This window comes from Lissotriton helveticus, chromosome 9 (assembly GCF_964261635.1).
Source record: "Lissotriton helveticus chromosome 9, aLisHel1.1, whole genome shotgun sequence".
Classification (NCBI taxonomy): domain Eukaryota; kingdom Metazoa; phylum Chordata; class Amphibia; order Caudata; family Salamandridae; genus Lissotriton; species Lissotriton helveticus.
This window is the reverse complement of record NC_136070.1, coordinates 737367841-737382171: the sequence shown is the minus strand read 5'-3', so window position 1 is coordinate 737382171 and position 14331 is coordinate 737367841. Positions and strand designations below refer to the sequence as shown.

Below are 14331 nucleotides of genomic sequence, written 5' to 3'. Positions count from 1 at the left end.
CCACGCTCCCTGAAGCCAATCACCGCGTTGTAATGCAGCGTTGTTGTGATTGGCATGGGCACCGTGACACGGCGCTCAGCCACGGGCTGTGGGGGTAGCCATGTTCTCCACGTAGGCTGTAATGCAGCCTGCATGGAGAAGGGGAAAAACATGCAGGACTGGTTTGGGCACCCGAGAGGGCCGACCAGACATTACGCACTTAGGAGGGTTGTACCCTCCTCCCCTGCAGCGTACCTAGAGTCAGCCTTCATATAGGTGTGCCTATGACCTTATATGTATCATACAAAGTCAGTTGTTGTACCTCACGTCATTCTCAGTTAAATAATTGTATTTTGGATCACGTTACTTTTGACCGCCTTTTATGAATATGCTGAGATTGTGCCAGAAAAAAAATATACTTCTTTGTAAGGTGAGCAAATTGTTCAAGGGAGGAAGATATAGAAGGTGTTCCTAAAGTTGAATTTCGTAGTCAGATTCTTTGGGGAAACTTTTCACAAGGATATCCCAAAATACCTGCCAGATGGACAAAGCACTCGGACTGGAGGTAAGTGTTCTTCAACTAGAATTTTGTTTTGGTAAAGTGCGAATCCATCAAGCATTTTTATTGGCATGAAAAAGTCAACCTGGGGTAAAATAAATAAACACGACAATTTGGCAGCTGAGTCCTTGAACTGGTTCGCTAAGAGAAAATGTAATTTTAGCTGGCTGTATGATTGGCTAGATTTGCTGAACATTGCTCTTCTGGCAGCCATTTTGAATTCTTCCAGCAGTGAACGCCATTCACGGAACTCATTCTGAAAATAAACAACCATCTTGTGCTATGTTGGGGAAGGGTGGCCACACCCCATGGAGGATATGGGTACATCCCAAAGCAATACGAATGTGATTCGTTGGAGTTTGGTGGGGTGTTCGGGGTTCATGAACTGAATATGTAAATATGTGTGTGCCTGTGCCACCCCTTCCTAAAGAAGACGCATGCTGTATTTCTGTAAAAAATGATCAGGAGGCCTAATGTCAATGACAAAATACTGAGCACATAACATAAGGAGCGTGACACGCCATGATATGTATTGCTCAAGATAATTGATTTTAGCTTCACTGGTGATGTCCTAAATAATGTCACTATAGATAGAAATGATGTAATTCATGAGATCATCTTTGATGCCAAGCGTAGGATCGCAAGCAGTGGAGTGGGGTCGGCATGGTGTTTGGCAAATTTGAGTGTTATTCAGATTTTGGGTCATTATCATTATATCAATTACCATGACATTGAAAATAATGTGGCCCGATAATACATGTTATTTAAAACAAATGTAGCAAAAAAAAAAGATTCAGCCATTCTTTATTGCAGAGCAAAGTTAAAATCTTAGTATGGGCCCCTGCAATGGAATTTCACTCTAGCTCGGCTTATATAACCCATGTTTATAACTTTATACCTAATTCACATGAATGGCCAGCAAGCCATCATCCTTTTGTGTAGCTAGCCAGAGAGTAAAATGCTCTTAACAGATCCTTTGAACTATGGGTTTCAGCCCAATAATGATAGCCACAAACCATTCCACAGAGCTTTATCTTTGTCCATTATTTAATCGCCGTGTTTTTATCAAGGGTAAACTACACCTGAACCTCTAATTCCGGACAGTTCCTATTGTTGGCTGCACTTTGCAGACAACAGCTTCAACAACCACTGCTTTCTACCGAATGTTTCTTAGCAAAGCAAAGGATATGTTTTTCTGCAATTCTAAATTCTTAACAACATATATATTTTTCTCTTTTTTATATAGGACCATATTACACTGCTAGTATTTATTCTCTAAAACTATGATTCTTATTTAAAATCTAGAAAGAATTTTGCTGTGCTGCACAACAAAAACGTACTTGAGAAATGTACTCCAAACTTTACACAAATTTTAGCCTAACATGAAAGCCCTCTGTGGTTTATTATAAATCTTCACAGTGGGTTTGTGAATAAAAATTGGTGACCAACTAGGTCTTTTTCACAAAAGTGTTGTAGTTCTGCACCGTGTGGTTAAAAGTAAATTTACTTCTGTCTCTCCTACTGTTCAATGGTTTACCTGCTGTAGGAAGGGAAGTCTCACAGAGTATTTCCTTTGTGTATTCTTTCTTTGAGTTTTTTAATAGCATTTTTTAATTGTTTTAATTGTATGTCTACTGGGGATGACAATAACCTCGTAAGCAAATATGCCCCACTCCTACTGGACTTGCCAAAGGGACAAGAGGGTTATTGTTGACCCCCTCCCCCTTACTGTTTCCCGATTTGATTGCATTGCCAAGGAAAAAATTGATTCAACCTTCAGAAGGAACAAATTCCAGAGCAGTTGCAAACGGATATGGTTCTGAGTGGCCGCAGAAGGATATATGACGGTACCACGCGTACTTTTACAACGCGTACCGTTACAACGCTACTTTTACCACGCAAGTCGTTACAACGACTTGCGTGGAGGGGCGCTGGATAGTACATTTTTTAATTTACTATTCCAACTCCAGTCCCCGTGGACTCTAGGGAAAGGAGTTGGATAGTAAATTAATCTATTTACTATCCTTGAGCGCCCCCCAGCGCAAGTCGTTGTATCGACTTGCGTGGTAAAAGTAGCGTGGTAACGGTACCGCGTTGTAAAAAATGCGTGGTTACCATTGTATACCGCCGCAGAATGGTGCGCACTACTGTCCTGTTAGAAATAATGAACTTTAAGCCATTGAAGCCATCTACAGACCCCGTCCTCCTTCAAAGAGGCATTGGACCGGTCCCCTCTTTGCAGTAGCATTCAGGATGCCGGGGCAGATATCAGCTGCCTGGTCCCTCTTGGGCTGTGCCATTTTACTGCAGCTGCGTTAGCTGACAACATAGCCCCGGTAATTGTTTTTTTCTTAATGCAGATTCTACCCTCCCTTGAGAAAAGCTCGGAGAGAAAGGCTTAAATTCCCACCCGTGGTTAAGGTGGCATGACGAAAAAATACCTTGCCTGCCCTTGGAAAGTGGGAATGGTCTAAACATATCAATATCTGCTTTGCCATTGCGCAAGGAATGGAGGCTAAAAACAACCGTCTTGGAACTTCAGCAAAGCTGGGAAGGTAAAAATTAAGAATTAAGGGCAGCTCCCCTGCCATTTGGCAAGTTATTGATACCCGAACGGCTCTATGGGAAGATATGGGTGGGAAAGGAAACAAGACAGAGTTTGGCAAGGTTGGAGGATCTTATTTGAAAAGAGTGGCGCAAACACAATACTCCACAGCCACTTTGTACGGGTGAGGAGGCTTCTATTTGACACCCTGTGCCAACACCAGTGTCCTTTCTTGATGTTGGAGAACCTAGGTGGATCTGAGGTGAAGAGCTTTTTCTGGTTGATTTCTCTCAGGCTTGTATGACAGGCATGGGAGAGAGCTTCTTGAACATTGAAGAAACTGTACATAACTGGTGCATGCTGAATAAGCACTAAGGGACAGATTTACCATTGAGTTATGTCGCCCTTGTGCCACACTAGGGGGCGCAAGGGTGACATAACTACTAAGTCAGATTAATCAAGCCGTGCAAGGCCACCTAACGTGCTCTGCATGACTTGATAAACCTAGAGTAACGCAGCGCAAATCACTGCGTTGTGTTACTCTTCCCCAGGGAGGCGTTCCATAGGTGGAGCATGGGTGTTCCCACGCAGCCACCCATGGATTTTGGGTCATTTCCAGATTTACCATTATTGGCAGACCTAAGACTGCATCAAAATGCTACGCCTCTTCAGGTGAGGTGTATCGATGAGAAATATCTATATTTCTTCTTGTTTTTCCTCTTTTTAAGTGTGCTGCAGAATAGCACATACAAAGAGGAAAATTCATCATAGGAATCCCTTCTGGACCAAAAACACTCTCGTCTGCAATGCAGGCACACTTGCACCACGGCGAAAGGGTGCCTGCAGTGGCGCAAGCAGCACATTGTGCACCAGCGCAAGGAAAGGACAGAATTGCGTCATATCATGTTAAATACGGCACATTCCTGCCCTGGCTTGCTGCTCTGCATGAAATGGTAAATCTGTCCCTTATTCTTTTGCTCATGAATCAAAAGTTGGTGAGTGAAAATACATCGAACCAAACCAAAGAAATAGGGACAAGTACCTCATGCCTGCTAATCTTTGTGTGCTATGTGTACTATTGTGTTTTTTAATTCATGACTGAAATATTGTGTGGGTATTTCCAAATTAAATGGAAACAAAAAATGGGTTTTGGACCCCCCCCCCATATAACTTCTGCCCCTTTAATCATTCTGCAGCAAATTGGTAGGATAAAAACAGAAGATTGTCAGGTGTTTTCTTTTTTTGCAAAATGATGAAAGAGCGAACAATGTTCTTAACAATGCAAAATTGGGTTGGTTTTCTATGGGGTGCTGTGTCAAACTTAGTTACAGAAGTTTGAGGCAATCTCTGTAATTATCTGTATAAGGCCTCGATAGTCACAATGTTATGTTATGGCAGTTTATAGAGCGCAATGGTTACTCCATACAGAGTGTCCCCGCGCTCAATTACGTTCAGAGGGTGAAATCATGATAGAGCACAATAGAATACAGATACTCTAGATAGCGAACATTTTCCTAAACAACCAAGTTTTAAGTTGCTTCCTAAAAGTTGCTTCTAATAGCTCCAGTCTGAGATAGGTGGATAGAGAGTTCTACCTCTTAGCTGTTATGTACCTGAAGGAGGTATCTCCGAGATGTTTCCTATTGAATTTAGGAATGCAGACCAGTCCTGTCCCAGCTGATCTCAGGCTGCATGTGGTGTGGTAAGAGTGTATCATGGGGCGAAGATATTTCAGACCCTTGCCCTGTAGTATTCTGTGGACATAGCATAGGGCTTTAAAGGAGATCGTCTCCTCAATCGGGAGCCATGGGAGAATCTTCAGAGCGCAACCAGTTGGGGCAAGTCTAAGGATTTTTACAAGCATCCGAGCAGGCGCTTTTTGCACCCGTTGGAGCATATATATGCTTCTCTTTGGTGCCCCCAGATATAGGAGATTGCAATAGTCCAACCTGGATGTTACAAGCGCCTGTACCACTATCTTCCTAGCATTGTCCGGAATGAGTCCTAGGATTTTTTTCATCATTTTTAAAATCCCGACGCAGGTGCCAGTGAGAGCTATAATCTGATCAGAGAATGACTGAGTGGAGTCAAACCAGACTCCAAGATTTTTAACTTTCTGACCAGATGGAGGTTTGTTTTCCTACCACTAAGATTTCAGTTTTGCTGCCATTATGCCTAAGGCAGCTATGTTTTATCCAATTAGCTATGTCCTCCAGGCAGAGCTTTGAAATCCTTAGCAGCTTTGCCTTTGTCCTGGGCCATGGTAAGGATCAACTGTGTGAGGACAAAGGATTTGTATGTCTATCTTTCACCAAACCAATGTTTTATATATATGATTTTGTCTTCTAAAATGGATGGCATGCTGTAATGGTTTGAAATACCACATATACCACATAGACCAGTTGCGACTAAGCGCAACAAGAATGATTTCTAACCACTGCTTGACACAGATGGAAAACTTCAAGGTAATCATTACAACTTTGTTCAACGTCTTATATACAGAAAACCACATTGGTACTTAAAGCAAATTTTGTATTCAGATATAAGCACAATCATATCATTCTCCACCTATCCTGCCTGACAGTGAGCAGAGGGCAGTTTAGCCAAATCGCTCTTTCTACAATTTGCGCCTCATTTATGGTGATTTAGCATAGAGCAGCACAGCAAATCACTGTGCTGTACTGCCCTACATCAAAGGGAAAGGTCAGGAATGCCCCATATTTATCTAATACAGTGCATTCCTGTCCTTTCCCCCAGTGCTGGCACGTTTCGTCAGCCTACCTTCAGCGCAGGGACCCATGCACCATGGTGAAAGGGTGAATCTGTTGTCGGGAGGATTATTTTTGTGCAGGAAGAGGCACCTTCCTGCACAAAAACTATTTTGGGAGGCTTTTAACTCTCTCTAAGTGTGCTGCACAATGCAGCACACATGGAAATAGAAAAGAACTAGGAGAAATAAATGTAATTCTCCCCGTTATGCCCCCCCTTGGGGTAGCGCTCATCCCCATGTTTACATGGTTTTATAAATCTGGAGGACCGTAAAAATCCATGGGTGTTGCATGGGAACACCCACCACAATGCCCATGGAATGCCACTATAGCGCAGAGTAAGGCAAGAGAGCAAATTAAGCTGCCTTGCTTCACTCCATATCTATGATGAAGCTATTCTGACTTCATAAATATGATTTTGTGATTTGTGCCGCCATCGCGTCACAAAAAGTAAAGCTATGGCAGCACAATAGGCTCATAAACATGCCCCTTAAAGTGCATGTAAATAAAATCTGAAGATTTTCGTGAGGGAGGAGCACTACAATTACTAGTCCTAGCTCAGTCAAAGGCCTCTTTACTCTGCTTCTGAGTAGACCTGTATTGGGTGGGGTAAGTGGACAAGCCTGTCACTCCTGCATCACAATTCAAGTGGAGCCCCATGAGAGTTGCATGGTTGAAACAGGCCCGCCAGCCTGGGGTCCATTAAGTCAAAAGCGGAGTGAAAAATGGCCTGAGCCTCTGTGTATATGTTCATATGAATATGTGTATGTGTGTGTATCTTGTGGACATTCTTGATAACATGCGGGCCATCACTTTGTTGAAATGGCCAATCCATGATGTATTGGGCCATTCTTGGCAACCCATGCTAACGTTCACTACCATTGTAGTGGCCCGTCATTCACATATGTATGGGCATTCCTGTGTCATTCTGGCTATCAATGAATAATAGTAGCCAATTAGTGACTTCATTTATGAGCATTCTTGCCAATACACTAGCTACATATGTGTAATATTAACACATGAGTGACATATTTATGGAGATTCTTAGTTATATGTGGGCTCTCTGTTTAACCATGAAACATTAATTACATATCATGGTCATTATTGGTGGCATGTTTGCTTGAATCCAAACTCTAAATAGGAAAAGCCTATGTCTGTTATTGGCAAACTGTAGGAGTTCTTGAGAACATTCTGGATATCCCTAGCATACTGGTAGCTACCAATGCTTCATTTGAGCCAGTGGTTTCTGGTGTATGCTCAGACGTGGGTCCCTTGCTCACTTTGTCACTGGATTCAAGCTAGCCTGACTGATGAGGGGTGTTACACCAAAACCAGTCCCAGGATGCTTGTTTCTGGTTCAGACCTGGATTGACAGTTCGGGCTGGGCTGTTCCCACGAGGCACAGGGTCAAGACTGATTTGCATATAGCTGGGTCTGAACTGGGATGGTGAAGAGAATTAAAGAACGATGATTGATCCAACCAAGGTCTGTGACTGGTGGTAAGTGCCTGAAAAGTTTCAGTGCTCCGTCCATCATCTCCTTGTGTTTGCTTAGTTCGCACTAAGTTGGCAGGGTTTGTCCAGACGTGGGTCCCTTGCTCACTTTGCCACTGGATTCAAGCTAGCCTGGCTGATGAGGGGTGTTAACCGAAACCGGTCCCAGGATGCTTGTCTCCGGTCCTGAGAAGACCTGGCTTGGCAGTTCAGGCTGGACTGTTCCCATGAGGCACAGGATCAATACTGATTTGCATAAAGCTGGGTCTGAACTGGGGTGGTGAAGTGAGCTAAAGGACGATGATGGATTCTACCAAGGTCTGTGACTGGAGGTGAGTGTCTGAAAAGTTTCAGTGCTCCGTCCATCATCTCCTTGTGATTACTTAATTGTTAGCACCAGCATTTAGGAGAATCTGCCACATGGTGGCCCTTTTTGCTAATTTAGTGATAAGCACCACAAGAGTTATGCATAGTTAAATATACATTAATAATGACTAATAGCTGCCACCCAATCCATTCTTTCAGCTTTGGGAGCCTGCAATAGTATGAATGATCACACTTGTAGGACAGTGATGGTTAGTAGTTGTTTTGGTACTTTAATTGGCAGCGCTGGCAGGGACAATGGGTGGTTCAAGCTGCAGTGGCCTCCTGACGAGGGCCCTGGCACTTATAGTTTTACAAATTAAGCACTGGTAGCTACAATTATTTACATTTCTATTGCTGACTGATGATAACTGGAAATAAATTAGAACCAGGACATATTTTATAGAAATGTATCCAAGTGATTAATGAATGTGACTAGGTGATATTTGGGGACCAAAAATATATTTACTTAAAACTGAAAATCTGCTAACTCAGGACATAAATGCTGTTCATGAAAATAGTGTTTGGGGAATTTAATGAATGTATCCAAAATTAGCATGTTATATTACATGGTTAAATGTCTGTATAGAAACTGGCAAACTAATGTTTTAGACAGAATGATTGTATTACTGAAATATATTCACAGCTTACATCTGAGCTATAATTCCTGCTGAGTTCAGTAGGTGTATTGCTGAATTGGGTTCCTTGTTGCCAGAGGGCAATTACTGCTGTGGTTTTTATGTCAATACTTGTGAGGAAGCATTTCACCATGGACTTTATTTGTAAAGCTACTTCTATATTAGCACTACTGCTGTCAGAGCCCTGGGCATGTACAATTAGTATAGCCTGTCGTTTGTCTGACCTTCTGATCTCTCTGTAATTTAATCACAGTATTACTGTTTAATTTTCCAAGATGTGTCTTGCTCCCCATCTAGGGTATGTGATTATGAATTATATTTAATTTTTTATTAGCTCTCGTAGGCCCATAAGTTGTGACTGAGAATCTACTTAAAATAGACTGGATGGAATAATGAAGAGAAGTGAGTTGCTTAAAACATTTTGAAAAACAATAGACCTTGTGACCTTTCATACCCATATTTTACTATCTGCATATAAATTATCCAAAAAAGCCACCTTTTAGGAAGCATTTTGTTAACAAATCTACAGGTATACCTATAGTTGTCGATGTTTTCTAGGGAAGGCTGGGTCCCACTGCTGCAATGGAAAGGAAGGCTATATAGAACACTAAAAAGGTATTAAAATACTTTTAGAGCCCTTCAGAACTTCTGGATTTGTAAGACATTGGTGTGAAAATTGTGTTGCAAAAGACACCTTTTGGTCCTGTATTTCTTTGACAATTGTCTGTAGAGAACTCCCACTTGAAACCCGAAAGGAGGTGAGACTCACTCACAAGCCACTTTTTAACGTATTCAGCAGCCAGTAGGACTAACTTGCAAGGCAAGTACCGTGAGAAACTATTTTTATTGCATAACATTAGTTACTTGATGTTTTTCTTTTTGATTTGAACAGCAAAATAGAGACTCCACTGGTATATATTATCTATAACAATTAAATAAATTAAATACACTGAGTAATTTAAATAATCATGTTATGTTTCTTTGCAAAGGAACCTGAAGAAGAAGTGCTACCCCCCAAGAAATGGCCAACGGTTGATGCTTCCTATTATGGTGGCCGAGGAGTTGGAGGCATTAAAAGGATGGAGGTTAGCACTTTTCGCTTACTTTTACAAGTTGGATCAAGTGAAAAAAATGTTAGTTTTGTGCTGGAAATCAAATGATGTTATTGTTTGATTTGTTACCAGGCACTAAAGAATTGTGCGATTCTTGGGAAAGCCACAACAAACTCAGATCCACTCTATAGTGCCCTAATTTCTATATTTCAGTTTTGTTGAAAGGGCACTCTTGGTTCGAGGTTGGAGCCAACGTAACCTCTAACAGTTGCAAATGGTTCGTTGGAGAGTACTTTCTCCTTGTCTTTCCTATGATCTCTTGCTTAAATTAAACAGTGCCTCACAGTAAGGCATTTATGTTGTTCTTTCATACATGCACAGATCATATTTATCAACAACTCAACAAAATGAAATAGTATTTGTATAATAGGAATACATTTCTAATTGCTATTTCCAATGATCGTGTTATTTTAATGATTTTGGCAAGGAATGTGCAGCTTTTGGTCACAGTTCTCTGCTGCTTAGCCAATAAGCGTTTCAGCCCCTGAAGCCTGCAGACCTTGGGTGTCCAGAAGCCTGAAATAATGGAGTGCAAGATTTAGACAAATGTACCAGTTTGATATTCAGTTCACATGAGAGGTCTGTCACACTTTGTGTTTCCACTGCACATGTGAAATAGGCTTATACTGACAATTCAGTGGTGAGGTGACTGATGCCTGATTGCATCTTGTAAAATACAGAAATATTGATCGGAATCTCTGCATGCAAGTAAATATTTAATTTTCTGGCATTACAAGTTCATTATTGTAGACTGTAAATGGGTACTGACTTGATTATTGTTCTCTTTTTAGATGATTGTCACTATAGCATATGTACCTTTATTTGGTTGTTAGCCTCTAGTGGGTATTGGTCATATGTGGGGTCCAGTTAATTGAACTGTCAATTATCTGGAGGGGTAAAATAATACATAGCGGCCCAAAAGGTTAGGTTTAGTGGTATTTGTAAATTTGATTTGGAGGAACCAAAGACTTGTAAGATAATCACAATGCCAGGATCTCTCTGTTTCAGGCTTTTTGTGGAACTCCACCTCCTGTTAGCTAGAAAAGTCCTGTTGTGTCAAAGGAGATACAATTTTAGTTGTTCAATTACTTACTGGCATGTCTAATAGTTTGTGTGGGTAGGCATGCAACTGTTGGTTACCTGAATTCTTGGCTCCCCTGATTAAACCTGTGAATCATAAAAACAGTTTCAGGATATCAGTCAGAATACCTTTATTTCACAAGGTTTTTTATTTTTTTATTTTTTTATTTAATAAGAGTTCTGTATAGCCCGAACAAGAACCTTATGGGTAACAGGACGCTTTACAGGACAAGCAAGAACAGACAAATAATAATGAACAATAGTATTGTGCAGCCTGATATAATATGCATAACTTGACAAATACCATGTGGAACAATAATATCATACACAGATGGGCAGAAGAGAGATAAAAAAAACATAGTCCTAGATAATTCACAATCTGAAGCGTAGTCAGAGTGGTCGAGGAACATAGTGGACAAAAAGGAGCGCGGTAGGAAGGGAACAGAGGAAGAACCTGGTGAAGTCAATCAAGAGGAGGGGGAAAAGGCCTCAGTGGGTGGTGAATTTGTTGGATAGTAGAATGTTTTGTTCTTTCTTGAAGAGGGGTGTGGATGGATTGCATCTGATCTTGGGAGGGAGAGTGTTCCAGATTCTGGGGGCATTTCCAGAGAAGTATCGATTGTAAGTTTTCTTTTTTTTAAATATTTGTAGCTTGAGCAGTAGGGAGATAGTACTTCTGGAAGATCTTTCACCAGATGAGAGGACCAGTTTCTGGGCCATATAGAAGGGGTATTGTAGTGTAACGCTTTATGGGTCATACATGCAATTTTTTGTTGGATCCTATCTTTGCAGGGTAGCCATTTCAGGGACTGAAGGTCTGGGGTGATGAGATCGCCTTTTTTTTTTAGTGTGATGAATCAAGTTGCTGCATTTAGTGTGGCCTTCAGTGGTCCAGTGGTGTTTTGGGAAGGCCTGCAATGGTAGAGTTGCTGGAATCTAGTCAGAAGTCCAAGAGCTTGAACCACTCTATTGAGGTCTGCCGGGGGAGGAAAGGTGTAAGTTTCCTAAGAAGATGTAAGTGATAATTAGCAGCTCTGGTGGAGGCACTGATGTATTTTTGCATCTAGAGGGCTTGATCGCCAGCCTCGCCAACCTCGGACTCAAACAGCTCTAAACGACACCCACCCACGCCGCTGGACACACACTGGACCCCATCTTCTCCGCAAGTCCCCACGTCTCCTTCAACCACACCACCGAACCCCACTGGACAAACCACAGATGCGTCCACTTCACCTTCAGGAAACCCACCACACACCACCTCACCCAACAGATGCCACGCCGCTGCTGGGGCAAGGTCACCGAGGACCAACTGACCACCACCCCCGCCTTGGGACCACCGACCCCGACACCGCCACCATCAACTTAAAACAGTGGATCAACGACTGCGCGAGCACACCCTCACCCCACTCAAGACCTCCACCACCAATCACACCAACAAGAAAGCCGCATGGTTCACCGAAGACCTCCGGACCTCCAAGCGCACCTGTCGGAAGCTGGAGAAGAGTTGGCTCCGCGACTGAACACCAGACAGCTACACAGCTCACAAGAACGCCACCCGCATACGCCACCAACTCATCAGGACCGCCAAGAGGACCACCTTCAAGGACCGCCTAGACAACAACGCACACAACAGCAAAGAGCTCTTCAACATCGTGAAAGAACTCTCCAACACCGACATTCCACCATCACAAGACCTGTGTAACTCACTGGCCACCTTCTTTCACTGCAAGATCACCGACATCCACGACAGCTTCAACACCGCCACCCCCACATCCACCGCCGAGACCACCACCCCTACGACCACCACCCGCACCAGTCGCCTGACCGCCTGGTCCAACGTCAGTGACAAAGACATCATCAAGAGCATGAACTCCATCCACTCCGAATCCCCATCTGACCCATGCCTTCACCTCGTTTTCAACAAAGCCAGCACACCCATCACACCCCATCTCCGGAAAAAATCAACATCTCCTTCGAGACAGCAACCTTCCCAGAGAGCTGGAAATACGCCGAGATCAACGCCCTACTAAAGAAACCCAAGGCAGACCCCACGACCTCAAGAACTTCTGGCCCATCTCCCTGCTCCCTTTCCCGGCGAAAGTCACGGTGAAGATCACCAACAGACAGCTGACCCGCTACCTCGAAGACAACAACATCCTGGACCCATCCCAGTCCGGCTTCCACAGCAACCACAGCACCGAGACCGCCCTCATCGCCGCCACCGACGACATCAGGATCGTTATGGACAAAGGAGAAACAGCCGCCCTCATCCTCCTGGACCTATCAGCAGCCTTCGACACGGTCTGCCACCGCACCCTCACAGCACGCCTCCATGACGCCGGAATCCAAGAGAAGGCCCTGGCCTGGACCACATCCTTCCTCTCCGGCAGAACCCAGAGTGTCCGCCTCCCACCCTTCCGCTCCAAAACCACCCAGATCATCTGTGGCGTTCCACAGGGATCATCCCTCAGCTCGACGCTGTTCAATATCTACATGGCACCACTCGCCCACGTCGCACGACAACATAGCCTCAACATCATTTCCTACGCCGACACCCAGCTGATCATATCCCTCACCGAAGACCCCCACACCGCCAAAGCCAACCTCCACAGAGGAATGAAGGCCGTTGCCAAATGGATGAAGGACAGCAGGCTGAAGCTGAATTCAGACAAGACGGAGGTCCTCATCCTCGGCACCACCCTCTCATCCTGGGATGACTCCTGGTAGCATACATCGCTAGGAACAGCCCCAGAACCCACCGACCACGCACGCAACCTGGGGGTCATCCTCGACTCCGCCCTCTCAATGATCAAGCAGGTCAACGGCGTCTCCACTTCCTGCTTCAACACCCTCCGAATGCTCCGCAGGATCTTCAAATGGATCCCCTACGACACGAGAAAAACCGTCACCCAGGCCCTCGTCACCAGCAGGCTGGACTACGGGAACACCCTCTACGCAGGAACAACAACCAATCTCCTGAGACGGCTGCAACGCATCCAGAACACCTCGGCACTACTGATCCTCGATGTTCCCCGACGCAGCCACATCACACCCCACCTGCGAGGCCTGCATTGGCTCCCCGTCAACAACAGGATCACCTTCAAACTCCTCATCCACACACTCAAAGCCCTACACAACGCCGGACCAGCATACCTCAACGACCGACTCAGCTTCTACACCCCCACCCGCAGCCTCCGCTCTGCCAACCTCGCCCTCGCCACAGTTCCACGCATCCGGAAAACCACCGCCGGTGGCGGATCCTTCTCCTACCTCGCCGCCAAGACCTGGAACACCCTCCCTAACAGCCTACGACAGACCCAGGACCTGCTGGCCTTCAGAAGACTTCTCAAGACCTGGCTTTTCGATCAATAGCAGCCCCCTCCCCCCCCCAGCGCCTTGAGACCCTCACGGGTATGTAGCGCGCTTTACAAATGAAATGATTGATTGATTGATTGATAGTCTGCATGCATATGGTAGGTAATGTGGGCAAGTTTGAGGATTTCCCTTTAGGAGACAGTGGAACCTTGGAGTACACCTAGCGACAGTGGAAACTGGTTGGAGGACGGTGGTTGAGTGGAATGCACTTGGATCTATTATGAAGGAAGGAGGAGAACTATTTAAGAACGATGCCAGAGAAACCCATCCTGTGCTCAAGAAGGTTTAAGTAGGTATCATGATCGATAGTATTAAAGCTGGACCAGGTGGCATTATTTTTAGGTATGAGAGGAGGATATGGGAAATAGAGGGGCATCAAGTGGTAAAAAGTTTCAAATTGTTCTGAATGTCGTTGGTGA

At 44.2% G+C, this 14331-nt stretch overlaps 1 protein-coding gene and 1 long non-coding RNA gene across 3 annotated transcripts in view; one reads left to right on the top strand and one right to left on the bottom strand.

The window, feature by feature from the left end:
* The window catches only part of ANTXR2 (ANTXR cell adhesion molecule 2), a 552370-nt gene that overhangs the window by 464691 nt on the left and 73348 nt on the right, over positions 1-14331 (top strand). The window contains exon 14 of the mRNA XM_078660866.1: positions 9335-9430. Within this exon, the coding sequence (XP_078516992.1) occupies positions 9335-9430 (96 nt within the window). The remainder of the gene's footprint in view (positions 1-9334; positions 9431-14331) is intronic.
* LOC144781839 (uncharacterized) overlaps positions 1-14331 on the bottom strand; it is a 144545-nt gene that overhangs the window by 127368 nt on the left and 2846 nt on the right. For both annotated transcript variants that reach the window (XR_013601075.1, XR_013601076.1), the window contains exon 2: positions 10598-10624. This is a non-coding gene — a long non-coding RNA (uncharacterized LOC144781839). The remainder of the gene's footprint in view (positions 1-10597; positions 10625-14331) is intronic.